A 21,467-nucleotide genomic window follows, 5' to 3' on the forward strand; every position below is an offset into this window, starting at 1 on the left:
GAAAGTGCAAGAAAGCTGCTACTGCTCGTTAGAATGCACATTTCACTTTCATGTTATGACCGATTCCTTTGAAAGAGAAATAAAACATTTCATTCCGGAAAAAAAGAAGACATTCGTCGCCAATATTAAGTAAAAGCTAGCAGCTTATAAGTTAGCGGCCTCCTTCAAGAGAAAGCCTTATATGTGACCGAAAGCAGCGGTGTCTGGCCTGACGACAACGATCACAGTAGCGAGGATAAGGACGATGACCAGCGCAACACCCAAGACCAATGACGACAACTATGACTGTGACAAAGACCATGACCGTGAACGCAAGAACAATAGCAACGACTGTGACAGCACAACGACGACAGGACAACTCCGAAGGCATGAAGGTTCACACTACGCGGAGGCAGTGTCTTATCTACCCTGGGCATAAAATAATCCCTGCAAAACCTATTGACGTTAACGCGATTAGCAATAACGCGACACACCATATTGTCACTTCAGGCACACGTAGTGGTAATCTCGCTGCAAACCACAATGTCAAATGATACAACGAAACAGTGTATTTTTTAATCATTGCACACAGGTATCCCTAGTATCCTGGCTGCAACTTCGTTGCAATGGCTCCCCATCAAGCGGCCGAGCTATCGCTGTAATATATTTAGGGCTACATGCCCGTTGTGTCGCCTTGGCACCATGTGTTGCCACATAAATTTTTTTGCGCGTGTTGCTAAACTGAGATAAGAATGTCGCTAAATTTCGCATCAACATCGCTAATGCTGTCGCTAAAACTGCTCAATGAACTTTAATTAACGTAGGCGTTTTGGAACAATATAGCGTTAGCTAAAGGGACATGGATCATCTACCGAAGCTTTTTCTATTGTACGCGCAGGTGATGAATAAACAGTAAATTTACCGGCAAGGTGTATAGGGTTTTTATTTTCTAATGTATCTGTATTCCGACGGAATTTTTGCGTTTGCATTCGTATTGTAAGGTTATAAATCTGGGACAAAAAAAAAAAGAAGACAGAGGGAACATTATTTCATGCCACGAAAATTAAGGCACTAGGCGTACGATATTCCATGCAAATGTAGTTTTCGGCTCTCGTGAAAACAGAACAACATTATTCGACAGTTCTTTGTTATTAACATGGTGGCGTCAATTGTATGACGTTTATGTAATCGAATATTACGCTACTGTCCCTTGTTCTACCTAAGGCTTCAAGAGCGTCTGATTATGCAGAAGTTGTCAGAAATGGAAGTGGTGCACTCAAAGTTGCGTTGACCAGCATAGCCACTCCGACACGTAAGCCTTTCTGCAGTCGATCTATTTGATTATGCACCTGCTGCGTTCTAAATCTCACCATACACTCTTTTGTTTTTTCAAATTGTATTACTGCTACAGTAGCGAATGCTCACCGATCGAACGTATTTAATGACACCGCATAACCTGCAGGCATTGCAATAATAATAATTTAGTCATAATCTTAAATATAACAAATGAATCTTGAATATAAATCTTAAAATAATAACTCTAAGATCAATTCAAATCAGCTTTGTAAAAGATGCATTTTATGAGCACTATGCAAAGGCTCTTAGGACCCCGGTGCGTTGACGCAAAATCATAATATGACCACCACCGTTGTGAAGACACCCGTTACTTCATCGTGGTCAGAGAGCGAATACGGTTCACTTACATGTAGTTTTTTAATGTAAAGTGCGTCCTCTAAGCCATTTCTGATGCAACTTTTCTAACTTAGGGGTCACTAAAATATCGCCAATAGTTCGGTTATGTCGCTAAATAAAAAAATTGTCTCTAAACAGATCAAAACAACCGTCGTGGTTGCATAGTGGCTATGGTGTTGGGTTGCTAAGTACGAGGTCGCGGGATCGAAGCCCGGCCACGGCGGCCGCATTTCGATGTGGGCGAAACGCGAAAACACCCGTGCACTTAGATTTAGGTACACGTTAAAGAACACCAGATGGTCGAAATTATTCTGGAGTGTCCCACTACGACGTGCCTCATAATCAGATCATGGTTGTGGCACATAGAACCCCACAATTATTTTTTAACACCTCAAAAGGTTGCTAAATCTAGCAAAGAAAGACCGCTCAAATGGCAACACTGCTTACACAGTGCATATTAAATATTACATATCACATACGCAGTGCCGAAGTTATCAGTTGAGGCAAGTACCCAGTGACCTAAATTGTTCACTAGATAAGAAAGCAGCCAGTATTAAGTAATCTATTCGGCCACACACTCATTAGCACGTCTGCTCGGCAACCTCTTTCGCTAGGTGAGAAATGTTAGACACATACAGCGAAGTGGGCAGCATTCCCAAGCAATTCTAATCGGATAAAAAAGAATTTGTTTTTGAAGACATCAGCTGATAAAGAAACAAATTCTGGTAACTGCGAATGATACCACGAAAGCGGGATGAAGTGCCTTCAATGGCTATTCTGCGAAATTCCTCTATCTTTCCTGCAGCGAGATTCCAGCTGCTGAACTGGCGGCCTACGATGACCCAACGTCTCGATCGTCCCATAACAGCTGATCACGCCAGCCTCTAAAGCCGTCTTTGAAGTGTGTCTGTTTATGATATATGTAGAGTGGGATATTGGAGACGCTGCCTATGAGCATATGGGCCAGTCTCCGTGCAAAAGAAATTAATGTTCATACTCATAATTTATGCTGGCGTCATGATGTCTGCTTTCCAATGGAAGTATAGTAAGTAAGGCGGAATGGTGGGCTAGAGAGAGGTAGAGGAAAGGGGAAAGGCAAGGAGGTTAACCAGATGGAAAGATCCGGTTTGCTACCCTACGCTAGGGAGAGAGGGTAGGGGGAGGTAAAGTGATAGCAAAGTAGAAATAAAAAAAGAAAGGAGCATAGACATACAATCACAGTCGGTCACTGTCACCGCTTACTGTCACACCACAGCACAGTAGCACTTGCAGCACTATAAACATCTGTTCATGCTACAGCCACTTCTCCAATTCTGTTGCCTGGTGGGCTAGCTTATTGTTACGCATCATGTGAAAACAGTGCAGTGTTTTGTCTTCGTCGTGGTACGTGTTCTTCCTGTTTTCACTTGAACCAAACGACAGTTGCTGAAGAGAAACGCATGCTGCCCACTTAGGTCTCTGCGGTGGAAAGAAAACAATATATATATATATATATATATAATGAAGAGAGGTACATGTGCAGCGACTGGCGCTCTGATCACGGACACCGCAGAACTTCTCGTGAAACTGCGGCTGGATTCGCAAAACTTTTCGTTTGCAAACGATATTTGCCATTGGCCGGCTACTTTTGCTCATAACATGTCTCCAACGTTTTTATTAGCTGTCATCTGCTCTTGCACACACTTCTAAACTAAGAAATTATTTTTCTAACATGGGCCTTAAGCAGCCAGCGTGATCATCATGGTTATGTCTGTCTTAGAGCTTACTAAGCACATGGCTTTCCCTTTTAGGGAAGGACGCATCCTTAAAGGCACGTTTGTGGCTGGTTGAGAATATCTGTGGCTGGCTTGAAAATGAATGCCGAAACTATGCCTGCAACGGAGCCACGGTCCTGCCGGTGCGAAGTCTGTCAGGTCGTGTCTGCCAGCCACCTCCCCGGCTCTGTCCACGGCCCTGAGCTGATCCTCCAGGCTGGTCCCGGCGAGGAGGTTATTCCATGCCCGGGATGAGGGAGTGGCCATTAGAAAGCGAGGGGTGGGGGAGGGTCCCTCCGGCAGTCCCAGATAATATGGTTGAGAGTCACAATCTTTCCACATAGCTTACAGTGGGGGTCGATTACCGCGAGGTATATGTAGGCTATGATCTGGGGGCAAGGAAAAGAATGTGTCTGGAGTCGGCACCAGATAATCTTTGGCACTTGGACAGTTCAGGGTGAGGTGGTGGTCTCGATCGTCTCGAGATTCTGTAGTAGGTGCTGATGCTATTGTATGAGGTCAAAGGTTCCCTATTCGAGTCTTCCTGGTCGGAGGCCTGTGTCGCCACTCGGTGGAAGAATTATCAAGCCTATTGGTGGGCGGCCTCGTTCCCTGGGTTCCCCGAACGGGTCCGGACCCATACAGATTCGATGGGGCAAGTGAAACACCTCCTCGTCGTCGTCCTCCTCCCCCCTTCCGTACTCAGGGGGAAAGCGAGAACGAGAAGAGAGAAGGGGGTGAAGTAGTCGTAGTGTTGTAGGAGCTACGATGACGTGAATTAAGTTGTTGATGGCGGCCTAGGAGTCGCTTAGAATTGTGGTGAAGCCTGCGCTGTTGCAAGTGCGATGGTGGCCTCTTTGGCTTCAGTTGCGTTGAGGGCTCTCAGCGAGCATGCTGTGCGTAGACGGGAATAAGAGTCTCGGTTGTTGGGAAGAGAGACCACGCTGATTGCGTAGTTGTTGGTGTGGCTTGGGTGTATGGCGGCGTCTACGTAAGTCGCTTCCGGGTTAGACCCGTGAGTTTTGCGAAGAGTCCTTGCTCTTGCTTTTCTTCTTTCATCATGGTGGTAAATGTTCTTTGGCAGTGGTTTGACGAGGAATTTCCTCCTGATTTCGGGAGGGACAGTGGCAGGGTCGCTGCGCGTTGGAGAAACCCTGTGCCCAGCGGCAGCCCACCAATAGTTCAACCGTTCTGTTGCAGAGAAAGACACAGATATAGTTTTATTTGCGCTCTCCTGGTTGCAGCGCGGCTAAACTGCTGACAATGGAGGAGTGCTTCCCCTTGTCGAAGGCATTGTGAAGGTGCAGTCCCAATAAAGCTTTGGTGTTTTTGCCCATTTCTGGTTTGATCAGATCGTGGTGCAGCTGTATGAGGGTATCCTGGGTACAGAGGTGTGCTCGGACGCCCAGCACCACAGGGGAAGGAGCTTGCGCTGTTCCGTGTCATTCTGTAGGCGACAGAGCACAACGTGCTCCACCAGCTTGCCCAGTCACGAGGTAAGGGTGATGGGTCGGAGGTTGCCGAGCTCGAGATTCTTGCACGGTTATGGAATGAAGGAGACCACGGCGTGCTTCCACTCTGCAGGTGCTTGGCCGGGTCTCTAGCATTGATTTATGTATTGGGTGATAGCCCCCACTGATTTTGACTAGTGGTTGCGAAAATTTTGTTGGTCACTCTATTTCGACCTGGCGCTGATGTTTTGCGCAGCCTATGACGTGCTGCGCAAACCTCGGGCTCCCCAAAATCAGCATCAAGTTGGCGGTTAGGGTCTCCGTGATATTGTGATAGTGCCGGTCTGGTGTTACTCCCGCCATTTAAGTTGGTTTGGGCCAAAGAAATTAAGCACTAAAAAAATCAGAAAACCGTGGTTCACACCCGCACATATTGAAATGATAAAGAACAAGAATAAGCTTTACCACGCTTTCCTACGTACTCGGTCGCCAGAAATTTTGATTAGATTCAAAAGCCTACGAAACAAACTAAACGCTGGGCTTAGACACGCCAAGCGAACATATTATCAGTAAATATTTTCTTAACTTACAAGGAAACAGCCCAATGTAGTTTGGAAATTGATAAATGACGTTATGGGCCGCGGCAGAAAGAACGCGTCAGTAGGAAGAATAAACCATAAAGGAAGTGAGCTGTCGGGGAAAGCACTTGCTGACCATTTCAATAGTCATTTCACGAACATTGGAATACCAGTAAATCAGATACCGAATTCAGAAACGCCGATGAATACACGCACCGACAGTGTTTTTCTTGAGCCTACCGATGAATTAGAGGTTTACAGGACATTCACGAACTTAAACAATAGCAAGGCCTTAGACATACATAGCCTTCAAATAAAAACAGTTAAGTATGCTACGTAGTCCCTTAGGACCAATTAAAGTTTCTTGTCTGTCTGTCTGTCTGTCTGTCTGTCTGTCTGTCTGTCTGTCTGTCCGTCTGTCCGTCTGTCCGTCTGTCCGTCTGTCTGTCTGTCTGTCTGTCTGTCTGTCCGTCTGTCTGTCCGTCTGTCTGTCCGTCTGTCTGTCCGTCTGTCCGTCTGTCCGTCTGTCCGTCTGTCCGTCTGTCTGTCCGTCTGTCCGTCTGTCCGTCTGTCCGTCTGTCCGTCTGTCTGTCTGTCCGTCTGTCTGTCCGTCTGTCTGTCTGTCTGTCTGTCTGTCTGTCTGTCTGTCTGTCCGTCTGTCTGTCCGTCTGTCTGTCCGTCTGTCTGTCTGTCTGTCTGTCTGTCTGTCTGTCTGTCCGTCCGTCCGTCCGTCCGTCCGTCCGTCCGTCCGTCCGTCCGTCCGTCCGTCCGTCCGTCCGTCCGTCTGTCTGTCTGTCTGTCTGTCTGTCTGTCTGTCTGTCTGTCTGTCTTAGAATTCACAGCTCCTGTGATTGCTCATATTTTAAACCTGATTCTAGAAACTGGCGTATATCCTGTTGAAATGAAGAAAAGTAGGGTGAGCGCCTTATTAAAGGGTGGTGACAGAAATGACACAAGCAATTATAGGCCAGTCTCTGTCATTCCTACCTTTTCCGAAGGATTAGAAAAGGTGATATTCACTCGTCTGTCTAAATTTTTCCATTGTAAGAATATTATATGTGACGCCCAATTCGGCTTCTGGAAAGGGCGATCAACCAAAACAGCCCTGCTAACCATTAAAGAAATCGTTGTGCAAAATATTCAAGACAAACTTTTCACTCTCGGCCTGTTTATTGATTTTAGTAAGGTGTTTGACTGTCTCAACCATAATATCTTAATTTACAAGCTTTCACTTAGTGGATTTTTTTTTCCACGCAGGGCAGGGAGATACGATCTCTCCAATGCTATTCACAGCGCGTTTACAGGAGCTATTCAGAGACCTGGATTTGGAAGAATTGGGGATAAGAGTTAATGGAGAATACCTTAGTAACTTGCGATTCGCTGATGATATTGCCTTGCTTAGTAACTCAGGGGACCAACTGCAATGCATGCTCACTGACCTGGATAGGCGAAGCAGAAGAGTGGGTCTAAAAATTAATCTGCAGAAAACTAAAGTAATGTTTAACAGTCTCGGAAGAGAACATCAATTTACCATAGGTAGCGAGGCACTGGAAGTGGTAAGGGAATACATCTACTTAGGGCAGGTAGCGACGCCGGATCCGGATCATGAGACGGAAATAATCAGAAGAATAAGAATGGGCTGGGGTGCGTTTGGGAGGCATTCTGAGATCATGAACAGCAGGTTGCCATTATTCCTCAAGAGAAAAGTGTATAATAGCTGTGTCTTACCAGTACTCACCTACGGGGCAGAAACCAGGAGGCTTATGAAAAGGGTTCTACTTAAACTGAGGACGACGCAACGAGCTATGGAAAGAAGAATGATGGGTGTAACGTTAAGGGATAAGAAAAGAGCAGATTGGGTGAGGGAACAAACGCGAGTTAATGACATCTTAGTCGAAATCAAGAAAAAGAAATGGGGGGGGGCATGGGCAGGGTATGTAATGAGGAGGGAAGATAACCGATGGTCATTAAGGGTTACGGACTGGATTCCAAGGGAAGGGAAGCGTAGCAGGGGGCGGCAGAAAGTTGGGTGGGCGGATGAGATTAAGAAGTTTGCAGGGAAGACATGGCCACAATTAGTACATGACCGGGGTAGTTGGAGAAGTGTGGGAGTGACCTTTGCCCTGCAGTGGGCGTAACCAGGCTGATGATGATGATGGCTTAGTGGAATCCGCGGAACACCTCTGGCTCTAATCAAGTGTCACTTAGAAAACAGGAAGCAGACAGTATATATAGATAATCAACAATCCTTATTTTTTGCCAGTGCAAACGGTGTACCACAAGGCAGTGTGTTAGGGCCTTTGCTTTTTAATGTATATATTAATGATATCGTGAGCATTGATTCAACCGTAAAATTTATCATATATGCAGACGATAGCAGCATATTAATTTCGGGTCCTAATGCAGACGAGCTAATTATCAAATGTAATCAAATACTTGACAAATTACACCTCTGGTCCAGATCTTCATTCACCTTGTTCACGTTTTGCTCAACCTCTGGTCCAAGTTGAATTGCATTAGAATAAATCCAAAGAAGACGAAAGTAGTAATATTTAGAGCTAAAAATAAGATAGTAAAACATGCCATGCTGTCAGATGCCAAGACCAAGAAGCTCAAGTAGTGAATGAACACAAAATTCTCGGGGTTACGTTTTCTTAAAACTTAAGTTGGGATAAACACATAGAAGATATGTGTAGAAAACTAGCCTCAGTGACGGGAATCTTATCGCGTTGCCGACATCTTCTTCCAACACAGGCCAAAATCCAAATTTATCATGCACTGTTTGCTTCACATATTAACTACTGTGGTCTAGTATGGGCTACAACGACAAAAAAAAACGTTGCAAAGATAGGTGTACTTCAAAAGAGGATCACGCGACATATTGCTAACCTTGATTACTAGTCTCCCAAGCGAAGTGCTTTTATAAGCTACAATATAATTAGTGCGGAATATGCGTATCCGTATCGCCTGCTCCGCTCTTTTTATTTGTCCACTGTAGCTTTCCAATATATTTTAATGAAGCTAGCATCTCTAAGAAAAAGACATGTTACACTATCCACACGTAACGATGATGTTTGGCTTCGCCAGAAATTTCGAAATAATTATAAAGTTCAGTCATTACACCATAACCCGCCGTGGTTGCTCAGTGGCTATGGTGTTGGGCTGCTGAGCACGAGGTCGCGGGATCGAATCCCGGCCACGGCGGCCGCATTTCGATGGGGGCGAAATGCGAAAACACCCGTGTGCTTAGATTTAGGTGCACGTTAAAGAACCCCAGGTGGTCGAAATTTCCGGAGTCCTCCACTACGGCGTGCCTCGTAATCAGAAAGTGGTTTTGGCACGTAAAACCTCTTAATTTAATTAAATTACAGCATAATCTGCCTTTTATTTTAAATGAGCACAAATATGTGATCAGCTACGGCGTAAAAGAACTGAGCATGTATTTTCTGTCCAAAGAATGAATGGCTATGTATGTTTGCCATTTGTTTTGCAAGTACTGTTCAACATGAACATGTATGTATTCTATTTTTCTCTATATCCTAGTGTCTTAACTTCTTTTGTTTGTGTTGTCATGTGTTCACAACTACAGATGAAGTTATTACACACAATTTGAAATCATATGTTGCAGATTTATTAATTAATTGCCCTAATGCTACTGTATAATTCATTGTTCTTTGCAGTTCTTGATGGACACTACCTGTTGCTGTACACCAATATGGCCTTGTGGAGGGGGTCATGGGTCTAGTCAAGCTGTCGAGACAGCCTTTAGCTCTTGACCCTTTCCAGGACCCATTATTCCTGGAAAATAAAAATTGAATGTAATGGAATTGAATATATATATATATATATATATATATATATATATATGTATGTATGTATGTATGCATGTATACTCAGCAACTCCTCGTCCGAACCTGGGTATTGGTGAATGATGCGTTCAAGACGTTTTCGGACCTCGGATTCGATGTTGTTATGGTCTAGGAGATGGCGTAATAGATGCCACGTTCTTTATTTTTTGGCACCCATTTAGCCATTCAGATTCAGATTGCTACATGCTTGTCCCAACTGCTGGTGCTCAAGCGTGGTGCTGCGTGTTTCAATATCGCGTTCTAACTTCGCGATTAGTCGTCGGATTTTCTTATTTTGGAGTTGCCGCCTTCACCTTCGCATGAGACCTTCTCGTGCCTTTTACATGTGTAGGAGACGAGAGTCTGTGGACGTCAGATCCTCCCCATTTATCTCCTGCACTGCGGTTGCGACATCGCTTTTTGGGATCTGAATCCATTCTCCGAGGCTAAGAATTGTGTCGGGGGCTCTCTTTAATATGTGAGATGCTCTCTTAAAGATGCTCTTTTTAATATGTGAGAGAAGTCGGCTCCCCTGTCTTTAGGTGAGCATTAAATGCTAAGGAGGAAGTGAGTCCTATCCCCTTGTTTTTGGGGTAGGATCTTGACGAGAGGAATGCTGGTACAGTCAATTTAATGCTGCACAGCTGCCAGGTTACGATGCACCAATATGGCCGTGAAGAGGGGGAGGGGAGAGGCTCCCCGCTGGTTGTATTCTTTGTAGCCAGGGAGCTTTGCGTTGCAATTTGTCTCTCGTAGGACTTTGATATCAGAAGAGTCTTTGGGTGGGCTGTTAAGCACAGGTTGAATGTGCCGCTGCAGATGACCCCTCCTCAATTTGGAAGCCTCTGCAGTTCCACTTCGAAACCCTGAGTTTGGCATGTCCAGTATCCATGATGGCTATTCCACTTGTGTGGGCTAATAGGCCGGCAGAGCCGAGGCGGTCCGGCTACATTGAGTGTCTTGCATTCTGGCCAGCAGAGTTTGCTATAGGCCAATAATTTTGGCGACTATCTTGGTTTGCAGCCTTTTTACAAGGAATTTAATAGCATCCTGCATTGCCTCATTTACCGCGGCTTTACAGGCAGCTTCTGCGTGCAGTGACGCTGTGGTAGATGCGGCTTTGCGCTTACCGGCCGCTTTTTGCGCCGACCCAGACTCCCTATTGCTGGTCGAGGGAGTGGTGGTTGTTTCAATTTGCATCGGGGTAGGCGGGGGGGGGGGTGCATTGAAAGGGGCACTGTGGAGGAAGTAGCCTTATTAAGTTTTGTGTTTAGGGTTTCAATATAGCCTGTTAATTGCGCTGTCTGGGACTGTAGAGAGGCGATATTGCTCTTAAGAAGGGTATTCTCTTTGGCCAGTACCCTCAATTGGGGGTCCGTTGATGCTGCTGTTAGTGGTCCCGCCAGTCTTTTAGATCCCGGGGGCCCCTGGTCCCAGGCCTCCCTCTGGGGCTGCTGCCGGCTGTTGGACGACTGCCTCTGTGTCGTAGGGGCTGGCCTCCTAGTGGAGCGGGATCTTGGAAGTCGGGCCGAGCGGGACCCCGAACGCCTCCCGGAACGAGATCATGAGCTTCTCCGCGAGTCCCGGGATCTGTATCTGGATCTGCTGGCTCGTGGTTGGTATCGGCCCTCTCCTCCATCTCCCGTATTTGGCAGTGGCGGAAAGGAGGTTGATGCGTCGGACGTTTGCGATGGATAGCGTGGGACTGCTTGCCTCGAGATCTAGGATGGCTTGGTCCGTGAAGTTGTCAAAGGCATGGCACAGTATGCCACACAGAACGTCGTCCTGTGGGGGAACGTCAATATGGACGGCGAAGGCGTTGCCAGAGACTGTGGAAAGGTGATCCGGGGATAGGCTTGTGCACGAGCCCACTCCCCTACGCTGAGCGTGAAGGTATTGTTGATTGGATGAATCCGCACCATGACGCGCGATGCTGGCGGGAGATCTTGGAGGTCCGCTGCTCGCAATGGTGCTGCGTATAGATGCCAAGGTTGAGACTTGGTTAGATCCACAGGGGCTTTTGGACTACCCGCAATGTGAATCGTATCGGCTGGGAAGCGCAGAAGTAGAACATGGGTGCCGTAGCGTAGGAGGAGAACCCTTTGCTTTGGCGACTCTGCCGACGAAGGCGAGGACGTCGACCCGTCGTTAGGCTTAGCTGCAGTGGCAGTGGCGACGCGCAACGCTGCGTGGCGTTTCTCTTCGTCGCCGAGGTCTGGTGATTGCCAAGATTCTACCGAAAGCTCTTCCTGGGAGGCCTCTCGTCCTTCGACGACGTGCTCCGCGTCGGGTAGGCGGTCGAAAGGTTGGTAGGCAGGGTCATTACAGTAGCTATCTGGGACCGTCCCAGTCGAGTCGGCCTGGTTAATAATACCTCGGGCTAGCGAATCGGCCAGTTCATTCCCCTCAAGGCCTGTATGACCTGGACACCGTAGGATCCGGTGATGATGGGCGAATTTCGTCGGTATTATTGAGTGACATGTTTTGGTCTCGTGCCCCCTGAGAAAAAGGCGATATGCTTCTTGTGAGTCTGTTATTACGGTGACGCTCTTTTGCGTGCGTTCCGTGTGAGCGAGGGCCATTGCCACGGCGAAAGTTTCGGCAGCCGCCGGAGTACCTGCCCTGACGGATGCCGTAAATTGTTGCTGTGCTTTCGTGTTGACGATTGCGACTGCGTACTTCCTGACGTTCTTTTGGGCATTCTAGTGTACGTTCGAATACGCGGCTGCGTCCGTGTAAATTGTGTTGTACGTGGGATTATTTTCATATATGTCGCAGTCGGTATTGGTAATACGTGTTCACTGATAAATTGTGGGTGTGGGGAAATACGTGCCTTTGTCAGTAGGGCCCGTCCTGCGTGAGTGTAGCTCAAACGTTCACTCTGGGAGATTGGTGTAGCTTGTTTTAGTTCTTCGAATGTGTTGTGTACTCCTAAGGCTAGCAGGCGCTCTGTGGACGTCCCCTTGGGTAGTCCGAGGGTCGCTTTGTATGCTGACCTTATTATGATGTCGACCTGCCTCTCCTCCTCGCTACTAAGAAAGTGGTAAGGCAGGCCGTACGTGACTCGGCTTATCACTAGTGCTTGGACGAGCCTTAGCGTGTCGTGTTCTTGGATGCCCGCTATCCTATAAGTTACGCGACGGATCATTTGCGCAATGTTATTTGCGGTGGTTTTCAATGTTTTGATGGTGTGGGATGCTTTCCCGCTACTTTGGAGCCAGAAACCCATGATCCGCATCGCCTTAACTTCTTGGACCGCCTGTCCTTCCACAACGATGTTGACAGGTCCGTTGGATACGTAGCTCCTCGAGTCTACCCGAATGACCTGCGATTTTTCGGGGGCACATTTGAGGCCACTGCTCTTCGAGAATTTGTCTACTGCCTCGGCTGCTTGTTGTAGTACTTGTTCTTTGTGTCCCAGAGGGCCCCTTGATGCCCACAGTGTATAATCCGAATCGGGGATTTGGTCCAGCTGTTGCGCCAGGCGACACATCGCTATACTGAACAGCAAAGGTGGGATTATTGCCCCTTGGGGTGTTCCTCTACTGGGCATGTTGAACTTTTGGGAAGCGATTTGATCGATTCCTATTGTGGCGGTATGGTTGGCGACAAAAGCCCGCACGTAGTTGTACGTTCGTTCTCCGTAGCCCGTCAATTCGAGTTCCTACAATATTGTTTTGTGTGAAACGTTAACAAATGCTCCCTTGAGGTCTATTGTGAGCACTAGTCTGTCCTCTCCGCGGGCGATGTTAGCTATAACTTCTTCTCTGATCAGTAAGAATGCGTCTTGACCTGATAGCCCCGTACGGAACCCTATCATGGTCTTTGGAAACCATCTTTTTCTTCAAGGTACCGCTGCAGTCTTATTTGTACTACTCGTTCGTACAGTTTACCCAGGCAGGACGTGAGAGAAATGGACGTCAGAGCGCCTATTGAGGGGGTCTTTTTAGGTTTGGGGATCATGATAATTTAAGCGTGTTTCCATTTCGGGGGCAATTGGCCTTTGAGCCGGCTCTCGCCATGGAACAATTATGTGATTTTAGTCAGGACTCTAGCGTCCAGGTTCCGAAGCATCGCGTTTGTGGTGGCATCAGGGCCAGGAGCCGAGTTTTTGGCGGCTGCTTGAGCTGCCTCAAAACTTGCTGCCTCAAACTTGCTGCCTCAAATTAGGTTCATCTAATTTGGAATCAGCCTTTCCAAGGTATGGTCGCGCCTCGTTTGGGGCGTTTGTGTTTAGTGGTGGTCCTATGTATCGTTCTTTCAGTTTCTCTAGTAGGACCGCGCGTGTGCCTGGGAAACTGTCCAATATGATTCGGAGTCTGCTGTTTTCCGTGCGTGTGCTATCCCGGTCAAGCATCCCACGAAAGATGCGCCACGTGCCAGCCGTTTGGAATGTCCCCGAGAGGGACCTGCAGAACGTAGCCCACACGTTTTTCACTAATTCGTCTGCGTGTCGTTGCGCCTCCTTCGCCAGAAGTGTTGTGCGGACACGTAGCTGTTTGTTGAGGCGTTGCTTTTTCCAACGCTTAACTAATCTGTGTCTTTCGTCCCACAAGTTAACTAGGTGAGAATCTACCACGGGGGCCTCCGGCGTGCGCTCTATCGTTTTGGTCGTGTCTTTGTGCGTTGACTGGATGAGTTTTGTCCATTCTTGTATGTTGTCGGGAGTCTTTGCTGTGTCGAGGTTCCGTTGGAGCTCTCTGTGTTTTGACCAGTCGGTTAATTTCGTTGTGGCAATCGTTCTACGTAATTTTGGGGTCGAGAGTGAAATAAGAATCAGATCATGATCACTCCCCAAGTTTTCGTTCAGCGATACCCACTGTGCGTCTTTGATGTTCAGCGAGTACGCGTGATCGAGTGTTGTGTCCCTGCTCACGCTGTTACCTGTGCCTATGTGCTTTGCTGTCTGCATGCCGAGGTTCTCAACCGATTGCTGAAGTAGGGCGCCTTTAGGGGATGTGGACGCGTAGCCCCACATTGTATGTGGCGCGTTGAAATCGCCCAATATCTCCATCCGGTCTTTGGTGACCGCTATTGTCTTAGTGTTCGATAAAATTTGGGTTAGGTCCAGACCTTTGCTTTTGGGAGGGCTGTAAATGTTTGTTATGATGCTGTGTACTTTGCCTCTTTTCCGCGGTAGCATATCATTACGGAATTGGCTTGCCCGGTACGTTGCGGGAGGAATATCATTTGTGCCGTGATTGTCTTGCTCACCAGCGTGGCAACTTTAGGATTTTGGGGGTCGCTCAGCACATAATAGCCCTGTAGTCAGGCCGGTTTGTGACCGACCTCCTGAAGGCATATTATGTCCGGAGCTATCTGAGAGCTTTTAACAAATTGCTGGAGGGCTGACGCCTTTCTAGCGAATGATCGGCAGTTCCATTGCCAGATCTCTAATTGTTCTGGGTTGTTTGGTTTTGTTTTCTCTTTAAGTGTAGTAGCCATGGTTCCCGCTCGTTATTCATGCTTTTGACATCTCGATGTCCGAGCCGTAAGTATCAATTATGCGGGTGGCCGTCTTGGTCTTGGCCGATCCGGCGCCGACTACTATGGCACGTTTCTTAGTCGTTGTGGTTTTGGCTGCGGTCATTAGCTGCTCCGTCACTTGTTGTTTGTGCTTCTCGAATTCTACAGCATTTGTGATTGGAAATCGAGGAGTTTCTGATTCACGAGGGTTATCATCTCGTGCATTAGTGATTTAGAGGTTTCTGCCAATAATAGTTGGATTTGGGCTATTGTGCGTGGCGCTTCGGTATTTGGTGCTTGCGGTGCTGTTATTGGTGATTTTGGTTCACTACGTGTGAGAGTGTTGGTATTTGAGGTGATTTGTGTTGGTTCTGCGGCCGATTGTCTACGATCTGATTCGAGCTGTTGTATATTTCGTGTGAGGCGTTCCTCTAGTTCCTTAATTTTCTCGTCGGATCGCTGTTGTTTGCGTTCCTCGGCTCGAAGTTGTGCGCGTACCTGTGCGTTTTCCTGTTTAAGTATTTCATGACCGGGATCCCGCTGTGTGTTTGATGTGTGTTGCGGAGCATTGTGAGATACAACCGTCGCCCAGCTCACCTGAGGCTTTTGTGACTGCTGGTGCTGCGGGGGCACTGGCGCTTGTGCGGTCCTGGACGGTTCCCTGGATGGGCTCCTACTTCTTTTGCCATTAGGAGATGTAGATTTGTGGCGATGGCTGTCTTCCTCCCCTCTGAGCTGAACCATCGCAGTTTCTTCTGGCCCACTCGCTCTCGTGAGCGGGACTGACGATTGGTGTTCTTGGAACGAATGTTCTTTAGTTTCTGTGGACATTAGTTGCTGCCAGTCTCGTGGCCTGCCGCCCCGCACACGGCGCATTTGATCACACACTCGTGTCCAAGGGCGGGGGGATCCTTCAGGCCGCATTTTTTGCAGATGTTGATCGGGTGGGGGTACACATCCGGTCGGTGTCCCGGTCGGTGTCCAGCTTGGAAACATTCCGTGCATATTTGAACAGTGGGCTTGTATGGATGCAGTCGCATCTCTCCTCCCATGTAATAAATACATTTGGAAAGGGAGCCACCGGTGAACGTGATGAGGGCCGTGGATGACTTGCTTAGCATCCAAGCTCGTTCGATTTGAACTCCCTATGTCCGTACTCGCATGTTGGCTACTAAATGTTCCATGGGTGTGTCCGATGGAATGCCGTGAACCACACCTCGATAGCAGTTGTCGGGGTCAGCTATGTATGTGTTGAATTGGTGCACGCGTCCGTTGAATTCAAATTGCGTGATCCGGCGGAGTACGTTGGCCACTTCCGTGCTGCTCACCGATAAAATTATAATGTTCAATCCGGAGCGAGTGCGGAGCATGAAATCCTCGCCTGTGATTCTCTCTCGCTTCACGGGCCCATCTTGAGTTTGACTGAGATGGTCTTGGATTGGTTGGCTTGCCTTGAGAATGGCACTCGCCAAGGTTGGTATTAGTATGTCTTTGATTGTTAATCATTTTGTGGGACGCATGATGATTTTTACATCATCCTTTGGTAGTGCTGGCAGAGGTTTGCGCTTTGGATGGTGGAAGCGATTTCCTTGGTTGTCAGCCACACCATATGGATGGTCGCCGCGTTCCCCTCTCGCGAAGTTGGCCTGACTTGGTGAGCCGCGTTGCTTCGGAGATTGGGCTTCCTTGCCTTTTTCGTTCTTGTTACGTTGTTTCTCAGCTCTTTGTGATTCAACAATGTGCCAACAACCGCCAGTGCGGTCGGCCTTTGTCGAGTCGGTTTCAATAAGGTCCTGTCGAACTCGTGTTCCCTCTCGGTGAAGGAAGATTGTTCGTTATAATCGTTCGGTGAGTGCACTGACGTGGAGCACATTGTTGCCGGTGTTGTACCGGCAGTCGTCGTTGGCTCTTGAGAGGTCGTCTGAGACATTTTCTCTATCATTGAGGCGGCAGCGGTCTCATAGACCACGCCTAAGCGTAGCGAACGCCGTGCGTTTCTGTAAGCGTTCTTGCCGCGTTTGTTACCCTACGTAGCTGCGCCCGCTTCGAATTTTCAAACTTCGATATTGAGGTAAAAAATTCGCCTACCGGTTTGAAAATGATGTCCAGGTGTAGATATCGTCGAGTATAGTCCGTTCAATATCTTGGCTGTTGTCCTACAGTCATTGGAATGGGCGTAAATCGGGTTTCGGTGGAGCCGATGTGAGGCACATCTGCTCCGTCTGGCCCCCTCTGGCGTCTCTCAAGTTGCGGGGAAGCATATGGGGGAAGTCTGTCGCCAGCAGTGCCGTTCGTCAGAAGGCAGATGGACGCGCGAAGGTCTATTCACATAGGCCGCGAACGCGAAGCCGAAATGCGGTCTATAAAACCACTGCAAGTGACACGAACATCCAATTGCAGCGTTGCTACATTTCGCGAGGCAAAAAACCAGTTGATTTTATTATACATCCATTACTCTCACTCGTAGAAATATTTGTAGAAGTGCCGATAACGACATTAGCATAATAGAATATGGAAGTCATTGGTTGTTTGCTTCCATCCACTAACAATAACAGGTGCGAAATTGCGTCAGATTACGGCTGCTAACTCGTGGCTACGGTGGCTATTGTGCTAATGCGCGCTGAGTACACTAGTGCTGGGATATGCTGCAGCATATCTATGGATCACGAGGGTTGTAATGTGGGATCGTTGGCAACACATCTTGGGGCGCTGTAACGTAAAGCTATTACAAACGTTTCTATTCCAGTCCTGCAATCAGCACTCCGCGAATGGTCAAAAGCTTTTTTGAACCACCCCCACTTCGCCTGTCTGTCACGCGGCGTCACGAAAACCACTATAGCTCCCCAGCTGATATGACGCATGCACATTGATTATACATGATTGGACCGAACAAAAGAAAACTAGTTATTTCTAATTCGACGCGTTTTCGCCGTTAGCCCTCAGATATTGGTCACAAGTTTTCAGACTGCACCCACTTCACCTACCGTCACAAAATCGCGAAAACTCACCGCATCAAAGTGACTTGTACACGTTAAAGATGCATTAATATGCCGAACAAAAGTGATTTTTTTTTCTGAATAGCCGCAGGCTGCCCCGTTCCGAAAGGAATAAAAGATGACTTCAGCCGATCGCTCGGGCACTGGATTCTAGCACCTGCCGGAGAGCATGGGTTTATTGGCGTTTGATAAAGCTTTTTGCGTGGCCGCGCGTAACGTTATCGAGCTCCTTCGGCACGTTTATGACCTCGCTAGGCTAACTTCTCTTTCCTGAGGATCCGTTTTAGAGCCATTATTAACCTTTCGTTGCATGCCGCCGCGATTTTCGACCAGCCACCTCAAGCTAAGTAAGGGAAAGCGCACCAATCGCAGACGCCGGCACCACCCTCTTCATGCGGTTATTGATTTTCAGTGCACTGGCTCGGCTCCATCGAATCCCTCTCCACTTGAGCATGCTCCTCGCCTCTTGTCAGCGAATTAGATAAGACAATCCGTTCAGTCTAGGCAATGTTATTCGTTTTTAAAGCAAACAAAAGCGACCTCCTATAAATGAGGAGAGCGTTTTATTGGTCTGTTCAGACAACCCTGCGGGTGATCGCCCGATGCATCGGCGGTCACGCAAATTTGACGTAAGAAGATTGGAATAAAACATATTGGAATAGTTTTACGTTATCGGGCCCTTGAATAGGTGTACGGTAGCACGACTAAAAGACAGGACAAAAGAAGACACACAGAGACACACACAGCGCTGTGTGTGTCCCTGTGTGTCTTCTTTTGTCCTCTATTTTAAACGCGCTACCACACACCTATTCAAGTTACACTGTGGGATGGTATTTTAAGGGTCCGCAGTAATACCGTATTTACCGCAGTGATATCGCCAGAAATACCTCATGTATAGCGAGTCGTAAGAAGTTCATTCAATATATGTGATAGTAACTTCATTAAATGTAATCAATGATATTATTTTAGAACGATCTCGTTTCTCTATTACATGAGTTGGCGAGTTAGCCATGTGTTCAGAACCAAAAAAAAAAAGCTGAAGGTTGCATCCGTGATGTGCTAGTGTACCGTGGTTTCTATAAATTGTTTTGTTAAACTGTAGCTTCTTTCTTGACATAGAATTACAGATGTGCTTTGGCTGCTTCTCTTGTAGTGTTTGTTGTAACTTTGCGAATTGTTGTGCACTATATGTTTATGTACAGTCTCTCGCGGCGACTGAATGCTCCCTCTAAAACCCGATGAGATAGGGTGCGCCTCAATAAGCGTGATGAATTGATGGTGTCTTGCTCACCTGTGTACGAGGTCACGTAATTGCATCCAGCAACATACCTATATTTTTTTCTCTTATATTACTCTTGTATCTGTCACTTGCAGTACAAATTTCAATCATCACTATTAGTGCATTTGTAGAGGTGCAACAACCATCCGTCAAACGTGCGGTGGAAATTTTCCATCCCAGGACATGTCTCGGAGCTCAGCATTTTGGCACGCGGTAGTTTTCAGTGCATATGAAAGTGCACTCCTAATGAACCTCGAAAAGAAAACGTTTATTTTTCTCGCCGAGAAGACACGTGCAAAGCATTACGTTCTTCTGAAAGTTGCGTCATTGCCGTTAAGCATTTGGCCCCGTGAGGTGCAGATGATGCCGAGCTGCACCGCAAGCCGCCATCAGGGAACGTGTAGGCTTTCATGGAACTTTCAGTACCATGCTACGCACGCCTTGCACGCACAAAAGCAACTGAAGCTTGCAGATCGCACGAAGCTTATAGGAGGCGAAGGATAGACAATAAATACATTCTTGGGTTTTATGTGCGGGAATAGACAAGAACGAGGGCGATGACTTCGGTGAAAATACGTTTCGTAATTTGAAATGCAGGTCAAACCAATGTGTTTTACTATACGAACATAATACGCGAATTTTACTTCAAGAACTTCGAACAATAGCATAGGCACTCCGTAGATTTCTTGTTACTCCCCTCGAGACATTACACAGAATATTGCCTACAATCTGACCTTGCAAGAGGCATGAAATTTGGAGATGGTAGCACGTGCTACCGATTAAGTAGCGAGCCGCTTCTGATTCAAGATTATAAACTGTAAACAGGCGTACTGTAATAACTATACAGGCACTCACCGTTGTGTGCTCTGAGAAATGCGATGGTAGCACGGAGCACAGTGGATTTGTCCATCTTTCTGGAACTTGTGGAGACCATGGAGCAGAGCTCATTGATGAGCATGTTGAACTGGTCGCGCCGCTTTTTTTCGCTGAGATTTCGCGACTTCCTGCACACAAGCAGCGTCCGCAGAAAAAACAAAGGCACTGGTTATGCGATTGATTCAACGACGATGTACTTACCTCTTGGTTTCGTCTTTCTCATCCAGGTCGCTCTCATCCGTCGCCCTACAAGATCACGGAGCTGACTTAAGAATTATCAACAAACGAATTCTTTATAGACCACTCGCTTCAACCTTTCAGCAAGGTTGTGGGTGGTTTCAAATAAAACAACCCCCCATGGTGGCGTAGATCCCTAGGGCGCGGGATCAGATCCCGGCTACAGCGGCCGCATTACGAATGCAAGAACGCTCGCGTGACGAGCACAGGGCGCACGCGAAGGAGCTCAACGTGGGCAAAATAAATCGGGAGCCCCACAACGGCGTGCCCCATAATCACATGCCCCAAAATCTGTTTTCCTTACTATAAGGAACCTCCGTTGTGCCTTCGTTATGAAGCGATACAGTTGGTCAGGCGATACGTTCGCATGAAATGCAACCATCTGACCCTACTGAAGTGCGCTGCACGTGAAGCTCATCTTTGGAATAGTGCGAGAAAAGGACACTTGCGGGGAGGCGACACAAAACAACGGCGCTGTCTATCAATTGAACGTTTTATCGGAGGGAACGAGACAGAAATGCTGACTGCAAGTTATCGACAATAGCCGCGCATGCTTGCGAGCGCCGTCTATTGCGGCCACTTTGAAATCACGAAGCGTTCTTAGTGAGCCGTTTACGGCTTTAAGGTCCGCTCTGCTCAGACCGATGTATCCTCTACGCACGCCGCACACAAACATGAGACAAAATAACTGGCGGCGCTGTGTGCGTACGTGTGCGTATGGAATGAAATAAAGTCTACGAATGGCACACGCTGACGCGCAACGAAATCCGAATGACACGCTTCAGCAACAAACATGCGAAAGCAAACATCCGAGGCATTGACTGGCTTCAGTTAGAATAAAAATTTAGACAAACAGAACAAATAATTCTGCTCTTATAAAATGAATTCTTTTTGGTATTTGCAGGTGCTTCGGATGTTGATATTTGCAATAAATTAGATCGTGTTAAGAATATTTCAGCTACGCTGCTTTGAAAAATCAGAAATTATAGATCACACAGACATCCCAGAATTGGGATACCGAGATACTTACTTAACTCGAGACTTCAAGACGGCAAAAGCCCTCATCCCCATTTCTGTCCCTAAATTTTATGAGAATCCTTGCTTGGTCACTTCACCGAAAGGTGTGACTTTGTTCCTCCCCACGTATGCTATACAGTAAAAAGAAATGGTATACGATTCCTTGTTGGCAGAACTTTACATCTACACCGTCTTCAGAAACATATCAATGTGCTGTGATTTATGTGTTGCCCCGACGCGAATTTATCAGAAATGTTTGTCACTCACGTGGAAATCGAAAAAGAGCGCCAGGCC

The 21,467-nt window shown here is 47.3% G+C and overlaps 1 protein-coding gene across 1 annotated transcript in view; it reads right to left on the bottom strand.

Annotated features, from left to right (window-relative positions):
* The window catches only part of Clk (circadian locomoter output cycles kaput protein Clock), a 72,193-nt gene extending 52,034 nt beyond the window's left edge, over nucleotides 1-20,159 (bottom strand). Inside the window, exons 1-2 of the mRNA XM_075687260.1 lie at nucleotides 20,121-20,159; nucleotides 19,899-20,047 (exon numbers count right to left, since the gene is read on the bottom strand). Coding sequence (XP_075543375.1) covers nucleotides 19,899-20,001 — 103 coding nt within the window. The 5' untranslated portion in view covers nucleotides 20,002-20,047; nucleotides 20,121-20,159. The remainder of the gene's footprint in view (nucleotides 1-19,898; nucleotides 20,048-20,120) is intronic.
* Between the last annotated feature and the right edge of the window lie 1,308 nt (nucleotides 20,160-21,467).

The sequence above is a fragment of the Dermacentor variabilis genome, chromosome 4 (assembly GCF_050947875.1).
Source record: "Dermacentor variabilis isolate Ectoservices chromosome 4, ASM5094787v1, whole genome shotgun sequence".
Classification (NCBI taxonomy): Eukaryota; Metazoa; Arthropoda; class Arachnida; order Ixodida; family Ixodidae; genus Dermacentor; species Dermacentor variabilis.